Source organism: Podarcis melisellensis, assembly GCF_964234715.1.
Source record: "Podarcis melisellensis genome assembly, chromosome: 1".
NCBI classification, from domain to species: domain Eukaryota; kingdom Metazoa; phylum Chordata; class Lepidosauria; order Squamata; family Lacertidae; genus Podarcis; species Podarcis melisellensis.
In genome coordinates this window covers 81850798-81872026 of record NC_138528.1, presented here as the reverse complement: position 1 = coordinate 81872026, position 21229 = coordinate 81850798, and the positions used below count along the sequence as shown (strand labels likewise).

The 21229-nt window shown below is 40.8% G+C and overlaps 3 protein-coding genes across 3 annotated transcripts; 1 reads left to right on the top strand and 2 right to left on the bottom strand.

The window, feature by feature from the left end:
• Window positions 1–2939: 2939 nt before the first annotated feature.
• On the bottom strand, window positions 2940–3884 carry LOC309366672 (olfactory receptor 5F1-like; the record flags this gene model as incomplete). The annotated part of the gene is made up of 1 exon (XM_081905413.1): window positions 2940–3884. One exon carries the CDS (start codon window positions 3882–3884, stop codon window positions 2940–2942), a length of 945 nt encoding a protein of 314 aa, XP_081761539.1.
• A 296-nt stretch (window positions 3885–4180) lies between these two features.
• Window positions 4181–18824, bottom strand: LOC309377983 (olfactory receptor 5AR1-like; the record flags this gene model as incomplete). Its single annotated transcript, XM_081925738.1, has 3 exons — window positions 4181–4231; window positions 7618–7738; window positions 18037–18824. The coding sequence occupies 3 exons, from the start codon at window positions 18822–18824 to the stop codon at window positions 4181–4183; spliced, it is 960 nt and encodes a 319-aa protein (XP_081781864.1).
• On the top strand, window positions 12111–13037 carry LOC309366885 (olfactory receptor 5L1-like; the record flags this gene model as incomplete). The annotated part of the gene is made up of 1 exon (XM_081905815.1): window positions 12111–13037. The coding sequence occupies one exon, from the start codon at window positions 12111–12113 to the stop codon at window positions 13035–13037; it is 927 nt and encodes a 308-aa protein (XP_081761941.1).
• Window positions 18825–21229: the final 2405 nt, after the last annotated feature.

Sequence of the window (21229 nt, the reverse complement as noted above, 5' to 3'; positions counted from 1 at the left end):
GAAACGTCGCCTAGACACCCCAACTTTTACACGGGAAGACACCCGAGGACACCAAAACCTGCATTCCTGTACCCGTGAAAATCTACGAAAGCATATATATATATATATATATATATATATATAAAATTTGAAGCTGTTATCCTAGGCTTACTTACCTGGGACTAAGCCACATTGCATTCAGCTGGAAATCCTTCAGGGTAGACTTGTTTGGGATTTTGTTCTTAATAACTTAATAACTAAATAAGACATACAGCTATATATTTTAGTGCTTTAGCCTATAGTTGTCACCTTGTTCTAGGAAGGACTGTACAGGCATACCAGGGGGCTGCTACATGCACATCTTCTGCTCAAGGGAGAACATATGTTTGTGTCTGGTTTAAAGCCAGCCCTGCCATTAGAAAGAGTAAGGCAGCCATGAAAAGTAAAGTGGGAAACAGCCGCTAAGCATCAGGGAGCTCTGTGTACCCAGTGAGGGTTAGAATCTAACAGAGGAGATAGCTGATCTAGTTGGAGAAGTTTCCGTGTAATAGAATGGCTTTAGCTGACCCCTTAAGTGTCCTCCTCGGCATCCAAAACGAATGAGCTAGGCTACCACTAGGTGACGGTGCCTTCCAGACTAATAGGGGGGGGGGCCTTTCATCCACTTGCGCTCACCTAGCTGCTAGAGGAAAATAATAGTCTGGTGGCTGGGTGTGAACTGAGCTGGAAGCAGGCTGGAAGCTGGAGAAACAGAGACATGCTGGAACTGTGCTATATCCAAAGCTGGGACTGATAGAGAAACAAGATCTGGTGGGGTGTTAATGCTGTGAGCCCCTCCATCTTATGCTCAGGTTATATACTGTTTGTGTCTAAATGAAACTAGATATCCTATATGCACCACAGTCTTCCCTGAGCTTCATTCCAAGGAAAATGAACCCTGAAAAATTGCTGGAACCCCTAAAATCTACCACCATGTGGAGATTTGGGCTGCCTGGAACAGTATTAAAATTTCTTTGGAGTGTGATTCCATCTGATACCTTCACTGAAGTCCTCCCATTTCACATATATACACTGTTCACTCCCCTCCCCCACATCTCACATTCTAACTACCCAAATGCCCCATTCACATCAAGCAGTATTCACCCATCCCTAAAAATACACAACCCATTCTCTCATGCACACACTCTTTCATATATATGTGTGTGTTCACCGCACACAGAGAAAGTATACACACACACATTCACACACATTCACCATTCATATCCCCAGTCAGAAGCACTGTAAAAGTGCAATAATGATAGAACACATGTAACTTGATGGGATCAGAAACTACCTACCTGTATGACTAGGAAGAAAGTCACTTGACAGTGGAAGTGCCCCACCACCAACCTTCAGAAGTGTTTTCTTTCTGTGACTCGGTGATTCAGCTACAATGTACCTTTAAGTCCTCAATAAAGTTATCGTCCTAGTAAGCAAAGTGTGTGTGACTGATTTCATTCAGGGTCAGGTCTACCCCATCTGCTGAGGTTAACAAAAGAACTATATCTTTCTGCCACTGTGTCTTAAATTCCTTTTGCAAGCATTCCTATGGGAACAAACATTTTTATACTAATTGGAGCATACACTGTTTATCAGGGAACCTGATCTCCAAGGATTAAGAAAGATCCAGAGCCTCAGAAGTTGCCATTAACTATTTATTTATTTATTTATTTATTTATTTATTTATTTATTTATTTATTTTCTATACCACTCTATATTTTTAAGAAAAATCTCAAAGCGGTTTACAGCAAATTAAATCTATAAAACATAAATAAAGCTATCTGAAGAAAGTCAAATGTAGAGTATACAGTCAAAGCAGCATAATATAAAACTAAAATATTATCTTAAAGATTTCTAAAAGGTAGATCATTAACAGATACAACTTTATTGATTGGGCTTGCAAGCAACACAGACCACATTTCCAGGGCAGGGATAAACTCAGCTCAGCTGCGTCTCCTGATAGCATAAACTCTTTCACCCTCCCTCTACCCCTGCAGATAAATGCTTGTACTACCACGTGAAGTATGAAACAAATCACCCTAGTTCTTTAGATTCTTTCAGAAATGTATATTCTATCTTTCTGAATATAAGGGCACTTCTGTACTAAGAGTCGAGAAAAGTCTGTGTACCTCCTCCAAGATCATTAAAATGACCAACCAAGATTGCTTCTGTCCTACCTTGATTACATTTCAATTGATTTTCTTCCAAAACTATATAAATTTAGAATTTGCAGTGCCTCCACAGGATTGAATTGTGGAAGCAATAAGTAAGAGCTGGGTGTCATCAGCATTGTGATGACATCCCACCCCCAAACTACAGCTAACCTCGTCAGGTAGATGTCAAAAGCATGGGAGAGAAGATGGAACAATTCAATGTCAAAGGTCACATTTTAGGGAAACAGCACCCAGCACCACCTTGTACTTCAGGAAGCAGCATAACCACACAGAAAAATGTTGCCCCCCCCCAAAAAAAACTTCTTACCATTGTGGTCCAGAAGGATTCTATGCTGGGTGTGGATGAAGGAAATCATCAGAGTCCAAAGAAATTTGGAGGACCCCAGGTTTCCCACACATTTTATGCTCATTTAGGAACACATGCATTCAGCTCTACCGCCATTGCTGCATTCGTCTTTTTTTTTTTTTTTTTGCAAATTTTGAGAGCCTCTTTTTGGGCAGTGTTTTCTAATAGCTCAATGCTCATTGTATCAGGGTGGATACCTGACGATCTCCTCCAAATACAAGGAGGATCCATATATTCTCTAAAATGTTTAAAAATATGGCAAGAAACATAGACAGTTCTGTTGCATTACAGATATGTTTAAATGAAGAACATGCTTAAGTACTTTACATAACAAGGCTAGAGGACTTGAATAAAATCTAACATGCAATCTAATTAATTCGACAGTCTGTTGATATAGTATTTTATAGTAAATGTGAAAATGCATTCTTATCCATCACTCTCTTCATTGCCTCCTTCACCTCCTTGTTCCTCAGACTGTAAATTAAGGGGTTGAGCATTGGGATGACAAAGGAATAGAACATTGACACCACTTTATTCTGATCCTCTGAATAGTTGGAACTAGGTTGCAAATAGACATATATAGTAGTTCCATAGAATATGATCACAGCAATCAGGTGGGAGATGCAGGTGGAAAAGGCTTTCTTGCGGCCCTTGGCTGACTTCATCTGGACCACCGTGAAAAGGATGTACAGGTAAGAACTCAGGATTATCAAGAGAGAGCCTAACATATTGATTCCAGCACACATGAAAACTAGTGTTTCAGCTATGGATGTATCAGAACATGAGAGCTTGAGTAGTGGGGGGATCTCACAGAAGAAATGGTTGATTTCATTAGACTGGCAAAAAGACAAAGTACCTACCAAAGTGGTATGAATGATTGAGTTCAAGAAACCGGCTGTGAATGCTCCCCCAGCCATCTTGACGCATCGGGTGTGTGACATGATTGATGTGTACAACAAAGGGTTGCAGATGGCCACATAGCGGTCATAAGCCATTAGCCCAAAAAGCATGATCTCTGTACCTACCAGAGCAACAAAGAAATACAGTTGGATGAAGCATCCCAGGAAAGAAATGGTTCTCCTCTCTGATAGTACAGTTCTTAAGGCTTTGGGGGTGATGTTGGAAGAATAGCAAAAATCTAAGAAAGCCAGATTACTGAGGAAAAAGTACATGGGGGTGTGCAGCTGAGAGTCCATTCTGATCAGCAAAATCATCCCTAGGTTGCCCACCACAGTGATAACATAGATCAGCAGCAACAATGTGAAGATGGGAATCTTCAGTTCTGGTACATCTGCAAATCCCACAAAAATAAATTCAGATACAACACTGATATTTTTTGTAGACATTTTTGCAGCTGATTTATTCCTGCTGTAGTTATGGTGAATGAACATGGATCTTTGTGCACCTTCAGATGGGGAAGGAAGTGAAGTCTGCAGTGTAGTGCGCTGCCTATTTTGACATCTTGCTCTGTGAAGAGGTCATTTGACTTCTCCACCCCCTTGCCAGATATTAAGGGTGTGCGTGGACAGAGGCAGTTGGAGATAGAGTGTGCTGAAATACCTTCAGAAGTCATAACCCAAAATGTCAGAATGTATCACTGTACTTAATAATGAGTATTTCTGTGATTACCAATTCGTACAGGCTACTTGTGTGCCATAGCTTGCAGAGCATTAATTTCTCCTTTATCCTCAATCTGCAAATATAAAAAAACATTATCATAATACTTAGTGATATTACAAAGAATAGTTATATAATTTAACAAATGTTACTCCCATATTTCATTAGCGGAATAAATTCCATATAAATTTTAGGGGGAAATCTATTTTTTTCTTCATTTGCACTAATATCCAGCTTTGTGAATATGCATCTTTTTAAAAATCATTTTCAGATTAGATCATTTAATATGCAACTGTTATCTTTTAAAATGCTTTGAAGCTGCAATCCTATGCCTTATTACTTTGAAGTAAGCCCCAAATCATTCAGTAGGCGTTACTTCAGGGTAAAGAGGCATCAGATTGTGGTACGGATTTAAGTCAATGTTTTAAGAATTAAACAGCTATATATTTTAGTGCTTTATACTACTATTCTCACACTGGTCCAGGATGCCCTAAGCAGGCATGAAATTCTGCTAGTCTCACTGAGCCTAGCTCACTGAGTCTCATCCAGCAAGTTTGAGGGGAAGGTGCCATGGGAGAGGTCAGGGTCTGCTTCTTTTATGTTTCTGACCTATCAGATACCCCATTCACAAGTAGTATTCATCTTCCCCTAAACACGCACAAAAACATCATTCTCTCATGTACACATCTTTTCATATACATATACATTCACACACAGCCCCCACAAATACACTCAGCCACCATTTCTATCCCCAGTCATACGCACTGTCCAAGGACAGTAAGGAGACAACTCATCTGATCTGTTTTGATCATGTACTACCTACCTACCTTAATTAATGTGAAGAAAGTTACTTGACAGTGGAAGTGCCTTACTGCCAGACTTCAGTACCATATTGTTTCTGTGGTTTGGTGATTTTATCGTAATGTAAATAAATCCTCAAGTAAGTAATTATCACAGCAACTACAGAGTGTGCTGCTGATCTCACTGAGGCCAGTTGGCCAGTCAGCTGAGGTTGGCAAAAGAGCTATAGCTTTCTTCCACTGTGCCTTAAATTCATTTTGCCTTTAAATCCCTTTTGCATGCATTCATATGGGAACCAACACTGTTATTCTAATTGGAAAGATATACTGTTTACTAATTTGAGGGACTTGATCTCAGAGGAGTAAGAAAGACCCAGAGATGCAGAAGTTGTCATTTCCATATTTACTGAACCAGCTAGAAGATAGACCATGGCACAACTCCTAATCAATAGACACAACTTTATTGATCAGGTTTATATGCAACACAGACCATATTTCCAAGGCAGGGATAAATCACTCAACATTGTATCAGGATAAGTGCCAGGACCAAGGATGGTATCACTTTCAGGGTTAGTAGGCTCCATACAGATAACTGAGCTCAGCAGCTTCCCCACATTAGACGAAAGACAGGATGGAACCCTTCAGTGCCTGCCTGTCAAAGGACACAGTTTAAAGCCACAGCTCCCCAGCACCATTTTGTGGGACCTTTATTCCAGGAAGAAGTTTAACTAACGAAGCATTCTTTTTCTCAGAACCATATTATGCTCATTGTCTTGAGGGGAACAGTCCAGAGTCTTCTCCAAAAATAAAAACAATTCATATGATCTCTAAAATTATACATAATATGATTGGAAGCATGGATACTTCTGTTAGATTACTGATATGTTTAAATGAAGAACATGCTTAAGTACTTTACATAACAAGGCTAGAACACATGAATGAAATCTATGGTGAAATCTAACTGAAGAAGAAGAGTTTGGATTTGATATCCCGCCTTTCACTCCCTTTAAGGAGTCTCAAAGCTGCTAACAATCTCCTTTCCCTTCCTCCCCCACAACAAACACTCTGTGTGGTGAGTGGGGCTGAGAGACTTCAGAGAAGTGTGACTAGCCCAAGGTCACCCAGCAGCTGCATGTGGAGGAGCGGAGACACGAACCCGGTTCACCAGATTACGAGTCTATCGCTCTTAACCACTACACCACACTGGTTCTCCTGAGAGGCAGAAGAAAGAATTCATTCTCAGCTAGTGGACCTATTTACCTAAAAGTACTACCCAAAGCTTCATGTTGATAAATTAGCTTACTGACATAGCATAGTGGCTGAGTGACTGGGTTATAAATCGGGAACTCCCCTTCAGGAATACATTTCTACCATCATCTCACTAGATCTGTGGTGAGGAACTGGAGCTGCCCAGCAGGCTTCATTCTCATCTCCCCCATTCCCCATGGGCCAAGCTTGACAGGAAGGTGGTGTCCATGTGTCATTCACACAGTGTCAGGACAACTAGGTGACTGTCAGGACTTACAAAGAGCTATAAGCAAAGCCATGGAAGGTCTGATTTTCAGCTGACTAGGTAGACTTAGGCAAGCTGCTCTCCCTCAGTCCACAATGTGGGTTAACAATACCAATTTACCTTACTGGAATTTTGTATAGATTACAGCAAAGCAACACATAAAAAGTTCATTGAACATGTCCTTCATTTATATAACATGCTCTATATATGCAATTTTCTTTTGTTATACTGGCGTTTGTCCTTAAGGTTAACCTGAGTATGAGACTTAATACTGAAGCTGTGCTCCTTACAACTTTGGTGCTCATCCCAAAAGGCAGAGGTTATCATTAACCAAACAATAGCCTAAAGATGGGAAGGAGCAACAGCTCATTAATTGTCTGCTTCACATAGCACTGTGAAGCCTCACTGGTGTGATTTAATCCATTTTAATCTGTCAAGATAAATTGTTCCAGTGCAATTACTCTGGGAACCTTAATTGTAGAAAAGGCAGTAAAGGTCAAACTCACTTACGTGAAACACACCATCAGAAAAAGAAGCAGACTCCTCTCCCCATCATACCAAAGGCCTTACACATCTCATATTTGTCCTTTCAGTTTGTGACATCAGCAGCAGACTCAAAAGAAACAGAGCAAAGTTATTATGGCACTCAAATGTGGATCCCCCCCCCTTCTACTTCCTCTTTGCACAGAGGTGATATCTAACTTTATCAAAAAGTATAAAACACCTATGTATTGCACATCATGCAAGTGGAATAGATGATTCTGTACAATACAAGCCAACAAAAATCACACAGAGTTTCCTGTACCAAGTCAAGAACAGGGTAGGAATGTATTTCTTAAAGAGGACAGCATTTCTAACATATTATATGATGGCAGATCCTGTGGGCATTCCCCACTTGTGGACCACCTGTGGCCCTATAGATGTTGTTGAACTCCAACTCCCATCAGCCCTAGCCAACGTAGTTCATGGTCAAAGACAATGGGAGCTGGAGTCCAGCAACATTTGGAGGCTCACAGCTTCCCCACCTCTGTGCTGAGACCACCAGACATTTGGTTAGCCATGCTGCCTGGCTCTTGCATCAGAAAAATGTATGACCCCCTCTATCTTACGGTGCAGTTTTAGTCACCAAGAAAGGAATCTGCCTCTCACTTTTCTGAGGGCATCTTTCACCTCCTTGTTCCTCATGCTGTAGATGAGAGGGTTCAACATGGGGATTGTAACTGAGTATAGAACAGAAACTACCTTGTCCTGATCTAGGGAATAGCTCGAGCTGGGCCGTGAATACATGAAGAGGGAACTCCCATAGTACAAAGCAACAGAGGCCAAATGGGAGGCACAGGTGGAGAAGGCTTTGTGCCTCCCTTCCGTTGTCTGGATCCTCAGGATAGTGGTGAGGACAGAGAAGTACGATGCTAGAATGATAACAGTGGTGACTATGATGTTGAAGCCAACAACCGCAAAAAGCAGCATCTCATTGAAATGTGTGTCTGAGCAGGCCAGAGTTAGGAGTGGAGGCCCGTCACAGAAAAAATGGTTGATCCTACGAGAATGGCAGAATGGCAGGCGAAAGATGGAAATGGTGTGTGTGGCTGAGCTAATCACGCCAGCAGCGTACGCCCCAGCCACTAGCCCTATGCAAAGCTTATGAGACATCACAACCGCATACAACAGAGGGTTACAAACGGCAACATAACGGTCATAGGCCATGGCAGCCAGCAGGTAGCACTCAGTGGTAGCACAAGCTGCAAAGAAGAAGAGCTGAATGGTGCATCCGGAGAAAGAAATGGATTTGCTGTTTGCTAAAGAATTCATCAAGGTCTTGGGGACAATTGTAGTAGAATAGCACACATCTAGGAACGAAAGATGGCTAAGGAAAAAGTACATGGGTGTGTGGAGCCGAAGGTCCATCCTGATTAACACAATCATGCCGAGATTCCCAGCCACGGTGAAAATATAAATGGCAAAGAAGAGCACAAAGCACAAAACCTGGAGCTCATGCTGATCTGTAAATCCTAAAAGGATGAAGTCTGTTCCCGAAGAGCCATTTCCCTCAGACATTCCTTCAATGCTGCTCTCACATGCCAGTCTTTGTCTGTCTCTGTCACTTGATGGCATCGGAGCTGAAAGAAAAAATACCGTATTTTATTTTAGTTGGCTGCTAATGCTGTAATAGTCTACAAGGTCAACTCCTTTGTGTCCAAGCTTGGAATCATCTCCAACTCACCTCCTTCCTTCTCCTATATCCAAGCCATTTCCAAATCCTTCCATTCTCGTCAATATTTCAAATCCTACCTTTTCTCCACATCTCCTGGCAAAACCTTTAGCCATGTCTTTGACACCCCCTAGTTTGAGTATTAAAACATATATTTACTGGTTAATATATACATTAAACTTTTGGCAGGAAAAAAACATCGTCATCAATTTAGAATGTTTCTGATTTGCTTTCTATTCCCATCTCTTTAAATATTTTCACTGCTATTTTATGCTCCACTTGAGGCTTCTCGCCATTCATATCCAAATGCACAAATATCACCATCAACCGATATATCATCATATACATATAAAACTTTTGGAATAAGATATTTCTAAGAAAGGAAACAAGATCAGATTTATAAATTTTATCTGTACCTTTAAGAGGCATGGAAATGGCTCCTCTGGAAGCTCTCAGCATTACTTAACTGCATGTATGAAACCACAAGTCACTGGAAATACTTGTTTCTCTCCCTAAGAGTGCCTATACCGTGGCCTCACCCCAAGGGCACAATGATTCTGAATTTGTTTGTTTCTTTTTCAAGTTTTTTTCTGCACTTGGACTTTGTTTTCCTGTGGTAGGTTGGGAGATGAAAGCACAAGAGGATTTTTGTCTTAGGGGAAAATCTCCTTGAAACTATCCAGAACTTAACTCATTAGTTCATATGACAGCTCTGCATCTTTGCACACAGGTCCTGGTACTAGGTCATTGGTGTAGCATGTGGTACACAAGACTGCTCTGGTGCCACATATTATTCCTACCTATTGTATTTCCTACATGGAAGAATAAGGTATCCTTGATGATGAACTGCCACATAAACAAGTTTAATTAATTAGTTTTATAAGCTTAACTTTTCATCCATTGGCATAAGGAGCTCCTTAAGACTGCAACTTAGGCTGTGCTCAGACTCCCATTTAGTGTGTACTCAACTGCATTTCCAGTGCTGGACATGTTCACATGACATTACCCAAAATACACATGTATCTAGTACTTTCTTTTACGGTGCTACTATTTGATGCATTGTATCTCAAACCAGCTTCACACCGATTGGAGTCCTTAAGCTGTCCTAATTTGTTTGTTAAAGTGCTCTGTGAAACACTTTGCCCTCAATTTAAATGCAGCTGCAGCATGGTTTAATAGAGGAGTGGAGATTTTGCCCTTCCTGCCTGCCTCTTCATAGGGCTGGGGGCAGATAGCCAGGTATAGCACCACTCTGACTTTCCACACAATTACAGCTGTGTGCAGCGGAATACCTAAATAGAGCTATACAAACCCAACTGAAGGCAGCCAAAGTTTAATTCAGTTCTGACATTTATTCACATGAGCAGCAGATTGCCTATGCTGTACAGTAATACCTCCGCAAACGTCCACCTTGTCTAGCATCCATTCCAGCAAACATCTGCAGCAAAACCGGAAGTACCAGAACGGGTTACTTCCGGGTTTGCTGCTCGTGCATGCACAGAAGCACAAACCGCTCCTTGCGTGTGCGCAGACACATGGCTTTGCCCTGCGTCCTTTTTGGCTAGCGGCCGGGACTCCAGGACAGACCCTGGCCGCAAAACGAGGTATGACTGTACTTCACTTTACCTTGGATCCCAAATGCTTTGCAAGTTGAATGTTTTGGCTCCCGAATGCCCCAAACCCAGAAGTTAGTGTTCCGGTTTGTGAACGTTCTTTGGAACCCAAATCTCCGACGGGGCTTCTGCAGCTCTTGATTGGAAGCTGCGCCTTGGTTTCCAAAACGTTTTGGAAGTCGAACGGACTTCTGGAACACATTCTGTTCTACTTCCGAGGTATCACTGTACTGAGAACCCATGTTCAAAGGATCTCTAGGTTTCATTAGAAAATCGATCGCCCAGCGCTCTGGTCTTGTAAGTCAGGGAGCAAGAGTGGAGCCTGGGGCTGGTGGAGCAAGGAATGGTAGCAGTGTTATTTGTTCCTTTAAAGATAACTGTGCATTTTAATAATCAGAGCTTTTTTCTGGGGTGACGCAAGGGTATGCATACTCCTAAACATTTCAATGTGAGTATGAAAATGAGAGTACCCCTAAACATTTTTTTTTATAAAAAAAAGCACAGATAACAATAATACAACTGATACAGTGGTTTTTTTTTCCAGTGGGTACTCAAAGGGATGCAGTACTATCATCTCTTTTTATTGTGGTTAAGAAGTGTGGCACTTGCTGTAACAACTTCATGGTGAGTACCGGCACCTATTTTTTCTAGGAAAAAAAAGCATTGCAACTAAAGTTTTGTCATAATGTTTCTTTTCTCCAAGATGCGGAATTCTCAAATTGCTCCAGAGATTAAACCCCAAAGGCCATAAAAGTGAATGAAAAACAGCTCCCGCACACTCAAGTAGCATTTGCTTTTGAATTCAAGGAAGAGCATCTTCTCTCTTCCTTCACGGCTTCCCATGATAAGGATCAGACAGGTAAGAAGGGCAGGAACAAAGTTAGGATTGGTCGCAGAAAATGTTGGCCACTGCAACTAAAAACAGTTCTCAGCAGAACTGGAACCCTCTCTTTCCTTCCAGGATCCTTCAGAGGCAAAGACCTTCCCTTCAGCATTAAATCTCACAATAGCCACATAGCTTTTCATAAACTTTACCCCAGATTTAGACAACCGGCGGGAGATTTTCCTTCTCTTTTCACATTCTGTGGTCACTATAACACTAGCTATGTAACCTGGAAGCAATTTCATGTACCCATTTCTAATTTGATCACTAAACAGATGTTGTAAAGACTTCAATAGGTCCATCCCTTGGTTGTCTAGTAAGATATGTGAAAAATACACCTTTCCCATAGTCAACATTCTAATAGTTTTTAATACTGATATTAAATTGACCTGTTTCATAAAGATTTTTGCACACAGTATTTTTTCCAGCTGAGTTTTCTTCTAGAATGATATTTTTAATCACATGCTAAACATGAGAAACATAAGCATCCTTTGAAGTAAAAATAAATAAGAAATGTAGTGAGTGGACTTTGAATTTAATATGCTTCTTGCATTTTATTTCTTCCTTAATTAAATTTATATGCTATCCTTCCTCACACAGGAACACAGGACAGCAAATAAGAAATGATAAAACAACAAAAACATATCCAGTATAAATACAGAATATTTCATAGTGATGAACCTTTAGATTAATCTGGTTCTCTTTCAAACCAATTACAGGATCATTTAAGTCACCCAGATCTCTCTATCCAGCCCACAAGACTCTACCCAGACCATGCACAGAGGTGTCAACATGAAGCCTTTACTGCGGCACACTTCATTGGCAAAATAATATGTCAACAGATAATCTTGTTCAAAGCTGATTTTTGAGTCAACAGTCTTGTATCTACTACCATCTTCCCCAATTCTTAGCGATAAAGCATGATCTCAAAGGAATGGAGAAAGGAAATTACACTTTGGTATCAGAGTTCATTCTCCTGGGCTTCACAGACCACCCGGAGCTGCAGATCCTCCTCTTTGTGGTGTTTCTCACAATCTATGTTCTCACCTTGGTGGGGAATTTTGGCATCATCCTCATAATCCAGCTTGAAGTGCGACTCCACACTCCCATGTACTTCTTCCTCAGCCACTTGTCCTTTATTGACATTTGTTACTCTTCATCCATCACACCCAAATTGCTTGTGGACATCATCTCTGAGGCCAAAGGAATTTCTTTCTCTGCTTGTGCAGTACAGATGTACCTCTTTGTTAATTTAGTGGTGGCTGAATCTTACCTTTTGGCTGTGATGGCATATGATCGCTATGTGGCCATTTGTAATCCCTTGCTGTACACAGTGGCCATGTCTAGAAAGCTCTGCACCCAACTGGTAGCTGTTTCTTACATGTGTGGCATGGTTTGTGCCCTAGTTCACACTTGTTCTGCTTTTAGGCTAGTTTTCTGTGGACCAAATGTCATCCATCACTTCTACTGTGACATTTCCCCAGTGTTAGCCATATCCTGCTCTGACAACAGCATCAATAAGATGTTACTTTTCATTTTTGCTACCTTTGTGGAGACTAGCACCATAGTGATCATTCTCATGTCCTACATTTTCATTATTATATCTGTATCCAGGATTCGCACCAATGAAGGAAAATACAAAGCCTTCTCCACTTGTGCCTCTCACTTCACAGCCATCACTATATTCCATGCTACCATTCTCCTCATATATTGCCAGCCAAATGCTAGCAATTCTTTGGAAAGAGACAGAATTGCTTCTGTATTCTACACAATAGTGATCCCCATGTTGAATCCCCTGATTTACAGCCTGAGGAACAAGGAAGTGAAAGGTGCCTTCAAAAGGCTGATGCCCCTCAGGTAGCATGTGGATCTAGGGTAGAGGAGCCCTCCCACCTTAGCTCCCCAATGTTGTTGAACAACAGTGGCTAGCATGGCCAAGGGTCATGGATGCTGGGAGTTGTAGTTGAACAGCATCGAGTGACCCAAGACTAGGAAAGTGCTAAATTCTAGGACTCCTTCTTGTTTGCTGTTCTGGTGACCAGCTGCAGTTGCAACGTGGACAAAGTTATTCCTTATGGTCATATGTTCATAAAAAGTGTTCTTTGCAAGTGTTCTTTGTAATCCATTTCCAGAAGAGGGTCTAAAAGATGCATGCATGCAACCAACCAATATTGAGATCTATACCATATTTTCCAAGGACAGCTGGATATATCTATGTATGTATTCATTTTAGAACATTGCAAAATAAAACTAGAAATATGAATCAAACTTAGAATGGGAACAGTATTTATTTGGGAACCATTGTTCCACATTTAAAAATATGGTAGATTTTGATGACCACCTTTATATTATGAGGCTGAAGAAGGCTTATTTGATTAGGAAGGGGAGTAGCACCAAAACTGCAGAAGGCCATGAAGGCATGCACAATACTTTATGCAACTTTGGCAAAGGTTACATTCTGGGAGTTTGCACACAAAGGCAAAGTACTGTGATGTCAGGAAGACCCCAGGAACCACCCCTGCATGATTATCCCAACTTTTGGGGCTGTGGGAGGCTTGCAGGGCCATCCAGGATCTCGCAGGAGCTTTTCACAGCCTTCTAGAGGCCTTGTGTGTCCTCATAGCCCAGTAAGCAGGTTAAGGTCTTAAAAGTATTTCCAGTGTGAAAAGACTTTGTAAGCCCTCCACCTTGCTTACCGGACCCTGGAAAGATTGTGTGAGATCTCAAATGTCCTGTTCTGACGGTTTCCCTCCTGTTCTCCATTTATTTTCCTGCCACACATGCAAAGCCACCACTGTAAATGATGCATAAGTTGCAGGTCTATTGTATTGCCTGAATGTGTCTGGGCTGAAGACTGCTCAGAACTGTACAAAAGCAGACGCCTTTTCTGGGCAGCTTCTTCCAGGGTAGGGGGTGGGTGGGGGGTGGGTGTCTCTCCAAAAGTTCATCTCAAAATCACAATTAATATTGGGGAAAATTTTGGAGGGCAGAAAAAAATATCATGAATGTTGTTCCCATTTCTGTTGTAAAAGGTATCATGGAAACTCTATTCAGTAGGTAACATTTATCAGTGCAAGCTGCTCTACAGATTATGACACTTGCTACATGCAATATTTGAAGCCCGTTTTCAAGTGACTTCTACATTGTGATCAATGATCATACAAGAATGGTGTAGGTAGAATGAAAGTGTGGCTCTAGATCTCATGCAGCTTGGCCAAAGAAAATCTGCCTCCAGCGGCTGAAGAAATTATTAATGGGTTTACCCTGAGTTAGACAAACACAGAATACAACCCAATCATGAGAACGTTTCATGGATATTAATTGATGTTTTTTATTGTTCTATTTTCCTTGGATGAGGTTCTAAATAATAGAAAGGCAGAATCATACCCCTAAAGATTCAGAATTCCCTTGACATTGCTTGCATACCTATGGTTTTAATTGCTGCAGACAAATAAATACACACAGACACATCTATAGAGGAAAATAAGCAGCTATAGCAAGGAATTTAGTTAGACACACAAATCTTATTTCCCTCTCAAATGAGCTGGTTAGGCAGATTCTCCCAGGGACAGATTATGCAGCATTTATTTTCCTGACCCATGTGGCCCTTTTGATGTAGATCTAGCAGTGATTATCCATGGAATAGTCCCCACTACCACCCAAACACAGCAGGGCACATTAGTTTTTGCCATATTAAAATGCTGGTCAAATAAATGCTTTTATTGAAAATCATGAGCATGTCTCTGACAGGGCAGAAGTCCAGCTCGCCGAGCGCTGTTAGTTGTCATTACACAAACTATAAATATTGTTATCATGCTCTCTCTCTCTACATATGGATTGAGTAATTTCCCTATACATGCAGCAAGCAGTTTTTAATAAGGCATACTGGGTATTAGCTAAAAGCCCAATTACGACTTTATTTTAAAGTGGGCAATCAAGAAAGTTACAAGAATAAAGCAACAAAAGAAAAGAAAAGAGAGCGAGTCACCACGTCACCTCAACCTCTTGGCTTACCAGCCAGCCCTGCCTTAGCTCCATGTAGGAAAGTAATAGCAAGGCGACACCAGGGGGCTGGCTCCACCCCCCTCCTTCTCACTTTCCTACCATGAGCTTGCTGTTGTGTTCATGCTAAAAGTTTATGCTTTTGTTATCCATCCTTAGAAAACACTTCATCCTCTCAAGCACACATCAAGGCCTGCCTGACACCTTCACTACTTATCTTTAGGTGTCAGGTGAAAATGTTCCTCTGTAACCCAGTGTTTGGCCTTTTAAATGTGGGGGAGGGGTGTTGGGGTTTTTAAGGGGGGGTTATTATTGGTTTGTTCTTGTTTTATTATGTATTTGTGTTCTCATTTTGTATTTTGTATGTTGTGAACTGCCCTTTGGTGAAAGGTGGTATACAATACGTAGGGCTGGATTTAGGTTTGATGAGGCCCTGAACTACTGACGGTAATGGGGCCCTTTATATGTCCAGCTGTCCTTTGTCAACAACAAATTGTCACTGTTTTTTTGTGTTGAATATATGCTATATGGTAATTTATGGACCTAATAGGTATCTAAAGCCATTTGCACATGTTGCCATGCAACCAGTCCATGCAGAATGTAGGCACCCTATATATAGAAATGAGCAAACCAGTGATATTCTAGGGAGAAGGCTAGCAGATAGGGACTATTACTTACATCATAGGAGCCTACACAACACAAAACACTGTTGCTGTATGTAGGTTTTATTTTATTTGTTTTTTATCTTATATTTTGGAAATGTACATCCAGTTTTTAGTTTTTTGGGGGCCCCAAGAGAGGCTTCTTTAGCTTATATGTAAATCCTTCACTGACAATATGGCTGCCATTCGTCCGGGAATCGCTCTGAAAAAATGGCGTCTGGAAGGATTTGTGCTCAACAACTCTGTCCAGATTTTCACTTTTAGGAATATGTCAACCCTAGTATACAAATAATAAAAATTAAAAGAAATTAAAGTACTGTATACATCTTTATGCACATTGCTGTGTTTTTCTCCCTCCAGGGTTATTTTCTCCATTATGTGGGGGGGGGGGAGCAGAGACCTACATTGGCTCTGAGTTCGTTTCCGAGCAAAATTCAAAGTGTTGGTGCTGACCTTTAAAGCCCTAAACGGCCTCAGTCCAGTATACCTGAAGGGGCATCTCCACCCCCATTGTTCTGCCCAGACACTGAGGTCCAGCACCAAGGGCCTTCTGGCGGTTCCCTCCCGGCGAGAAGCAAAGTTACAGGGAACCAGGCAGAGGGCCTTCTTCATAATAGCACCAGCCCTGTGGAACACCCTCCCACCAGATGTCAAAGAGAACAACAACTACCAGCTTTTTAGAAGACATCTGAAGGCAGCCCTGTTTAGGGAAGCTTTTACTGTTTAATAGACTATTGTATTTTAATATTCTGTTGGGGGCCCCCAGAGTGGCTGGGGAAACCCAGCCAGATGGTCAGGGTATAAATAAGAAATTATTATTATTATTAGTAGCAGTAGTAGTAGTAGTAGTAGTTGCATGCTAGCTCCACTCCTACAGTCAAATCCTCTGCTGGCCCCACCCTCTGCTGTCCATGTGTTGGGGGCATGTCTGTAGGGGGGAAGCCTGCTGAATGCACATAGGCTATACCTTTGAGCTGGAACCCAGGAACATGGTTTCAGAAATATGTGGCCTTTGATACTGGAGGTGACATAGCCACAATAACTAGTAGCCACTGAGCAACTTATCCTCCATGAATTTGCCTGATCCTCTTTTATGTATCTAATCCCCTTTGAAAACTGTCCTTGTTGGTGGCCACCAGTACATTTGTGTTAGTGAATTCCATGAAGTGTGTGAGGAAGTACATTTTTTTTTGTCTCCCGAGATGTAGTTTTATTAGCTGCCCACGAGTTCCACTGTTATGGACCACAGTCAGGTCCCTTATTCACTTTTTTTTTTACTCAAAAGGGTTCCGTGTGTGTGTGTGTGTGCCCCCTCACATCCTTCCATTGTGAAAAATAATAGTGTTTCATAATATTTTTGAACAACAGCAACCATAATTTGTTGTATTTAATGACTCACATTTATTTATTTATTCAAAATTTATTATTTAAAATGAGCATCACAGAAAAAACTACATTTGAAAAGGGAGTTTTGTATGTCAACAAAACACACATATTCTCCAGAGCTAAATGAAACATTGAGCTAAGTGAAAGACAAAAGATGACAAGTTCACAGAGTTGGTTTTTATTAATAAATTATTTGAATGACAGATTTGAAGCCAATGTGCAACCATTTCTTTGTTTTGAATAACTGTATTCTCATGAGTGTATGTTTGTTCCTCATATCTGTGTCTTTGTCTGGGTTAGTCTGATAACAATACAATCTCAATGTCCAATCTAATAACTTAGAACCTTCTAAATATGTACCGCTATGTTGCTATGTTCTTATATTTTTCTTTACTGTATATTTTATATTTACAATTTTTTTTCCATTTCATCACATTCTGAAAGCTTGTATGATTCTCTATTTTGAAATAATGAAATATGGATGATCTCCAGCTGTCATACTCAGAGAATAGAGCTCTTGAAGTCACTGGATGTACATCATTTAAATCTGTTAAATTCATTGGGCTTGTTCAGAGTGTGATTATTTTTTACTCACAACTTTTCTTTCATTTTAAAATATTCTCCCCTCCCTATTCTTTGGGTTCTACCTAGCAGATGATTGCTAAAGTAATCCTCAGCCTTCCCATTCCTTTCATGAAAGCTTCTTTCACATCCTTGTTCCTGAGACTATAGATCAGGGGATTCACCAAAGGGACCAACACTGTGTAGACCGCAGCAATTATTTTATCCTGTTCCATAGAATGGCTGGATCTGGGTCTCAAGTACATAAAGAGGAGGGTCCCATAGAACAGACTGACAGTGGTCAGATGAGAAGTACAGGTGGAGAAAGCTTTACGCTTGCTGTCATTGGAGCGTATTCTGAGGATGGTAGAGAAGATGCAGGCATAAGAGATGAGAACTACCAATGTGGTGGTAACCTCATTAAATCCAGCAATAGCAAAAACAAGGATTTGGTTGAGACTGGTATCAGAGCAAGCCAACTGAATCAATGGTGGCCAATCACAGAAGAAATGGTTGATTACATTAGAGTCACCAAAGGACACTGTTAAGGTAAATCCTGTATTTACTAATGCATTTATAAACCCAGCTACATAAGAAGCAAAGACCAACAAAATACATAGCCTTCGAGACATAATGACGGTATAGAGCAGTGGGTTACAGATGGCCACATAGCGATCGTATGCCATGGCAGCCAAGAGGTAACATTCTGTTGTTGCACCAATAATATAAAAAAACAACTGGGTGAAACAGCTAGAGTAGGAGATGGTTTTTCTATGAGATAAAAGACTCACTAGCATCTTGGGTGTTACAACAGAGGAATAGCACAGGTCCAGGAAGGATAAGTTGCTAAGGAAGAAATACATAGGCGTCTGAAGCTGAGAACAAGTCCTCACGATTACAATGATCCCAATATTTCCCATCACAGTGATAATGTAGATCAGCAAGAAGACAATGAAGAGGGTGATCTGCAGCTTGGATTGATCTGTGAACCCCGCAAGAATGAACTCACCCACCATAGTGCAATTGTCCCCATCCATGTGCACTTGCAAGCACTTGATATATCTGTCTGTCTATATGTATATATATGTGTATATACTCTGTTATTTGAGAGGGTGGAAATAATATTTCAGTGCCCAGTGTACATCATTCACAATGGTTTTTTAAAATAATGTTATTATTTATACCCTGTCTACCTGGCTGGGTTTCCCCAGGGATTTGAATTTTAAAAGGTATGTGGTTATTGTTCATGAAAAAAATACGATTTAATTATAATTTTAAAGCAGAAATATCATCAGTTTTGGGGGGAAAGGTGGATCTTTCCCCAGCAATCTCCATTATTGTAGTTCAAATGAGAGCATGAAGGTAATGTTATGGTTGACTCATGTCATGCTTCTCCTCTTCTTCCTTCTTCTTCCTCCTCTCCTCTTCTCTTTCAGAATTTCTCTCTATTGTAAGAAAATTAAAAATACTGGGCAGTGAAGGCACTAGAGACAGCAATTTCCATATAATTTCTCAAAGTTTGGTGCCAGTAACCAACAAAATCTGGGTTAATAAATGCATTTTCATGAGGCACCAAAAACTCAACAGAGCTGCTACCATGGGGCATGGGGTGAGATCCCAGAGACTAGATTCTGCAACTGAAAAAGGCCTTGCTTAGCCTAGGTTACCACCAGATGTAGTTTGGCAGGCCACAGCGCAACCAGAAGCTCTCCAATTATTACAGCTGTCAACTGATTAAACAATTTGTGTTATCAGCATTCTGAATTTCAAGTATTTGACTGACTTTTTAATAATAAGAAGAATAACCATCTTGACATCATGTTTTTTGATTATATTGAAACAAATGTAACCTAATTGGGTTTTTTTTCCCTTCAAATCAAATATGTGGCCAATTGTTAGGATATGTCATCATTCATACTGATTCTTTCATACTGATTTTTTCACAGTAATGCACCACAAACAGGCTAAAACAAACAGGTTAAATTGAGTGAGCTCTTCAGCTCTGTGCCTCACTGAGAAAGCAATCCTGTACATGTATACTCAAAAGTAAATCTCGCTGAATTTAATGGGGTCAGTGGGCACCAGATTACAGCTGAAAGCTTTAGGTGACAGCTAGACCAATTAAAGTTTGATTATTGCAACTGCAGCTTTAGCAATGCTGTAATGGCATTGGGAAACATCTTTGTTTCCTAGTCTTCTACTCAGTCACAACCCTTTTGTCAACCTTTCCAACAGAGTGAAATTCAACTCTCTCATCCTGCTAGTTAATACTTACCCTAAATTTATGCCTCTAAATAATGCCCTTTTCTCATTTCAGAAAAATACAAGGGTGAAAGTGTTGGTACATTTATACTAGGTTGCCCGATGTCAAGAGCTTTAGTTCCCTGAGCACAAAGTCAGTTGGTTTTCCCCTGATGGTAGAGTTGTTTTCCCTTGATGGTAGAGAAAACAATATTGGAACTAGGGAATCATTTTCTGTTCAAAACAATTCCCTACTCCCAAAAGAAGAAAGTGTACTTTTATGTTAGGAAACCAGAAATAATGAGACAAAACACCAAGTATGGCGTAGAATTAGGACCACTTTATTAAATATAAGCAGAACATACTCAGCTTATAAATAACAATATGTACAGAAGCATCTTCAAACTCTATCAGGCTCTTGTCTGTTAACTTGGTAAGCCTACACTAAAGGGAGTCAAGCTGGCCTTAATTTCCAACTCCCCTTGCCACACTAGGGCATGCCATTTTAGGGGGTGAAACTTAATTTTTGCAAATTTCAATAAAGGGTGGACACCACAGAAAATGGTCAATTTCATTTCACCCACAGGAGGAGAGCTGTATAGTGAGGAGAGTCTGTACCATTGAATGTGAACTGCACTCAGCCATAATACCCTCATCATCCAGCTGCATACACTTCTACTCATGATAGCTGTGTAATGGTTTTGCAGATGGACATGTACCTGTCACACCACATCCTTAAAGGTGAGGAGGGAATTCTTCCTGATTCATGGCCCATTAAGTCTGTAAAACCCCAAAAGGGTGACACAGGTTAAGCTCAACAGTGAGCCATACCCTTCGCCATGACATCACAAAGCATGAAATACTTTGGCATCACAGTTTACTTCAAACATGCCTCAAGGAATTCATCATCCATTTCAATCTATTCCTTTCCCGTTCACACCTTCAACAGGAAAAGGATAACTTAGTGCTTCCTCCCCCCACTGCTCAACTATTACTGCTCTTAACCCCCTATGAAGGTCAGAAGGAACGTCTCCACCCCCCACCGTTCAGCCTGGACACTGAGGTCCAGTGCCAAGGGCCTTCTGGTGGTTCCTTCAATGCAAGAAATGAGGTTTCAGAGAACCAGGCAGAGGGCCTTCTCGGTAGTGGCATCTGCCCTGTGGAACACCCTCCCATCAGATGTCAAGGAAATAAACAACTA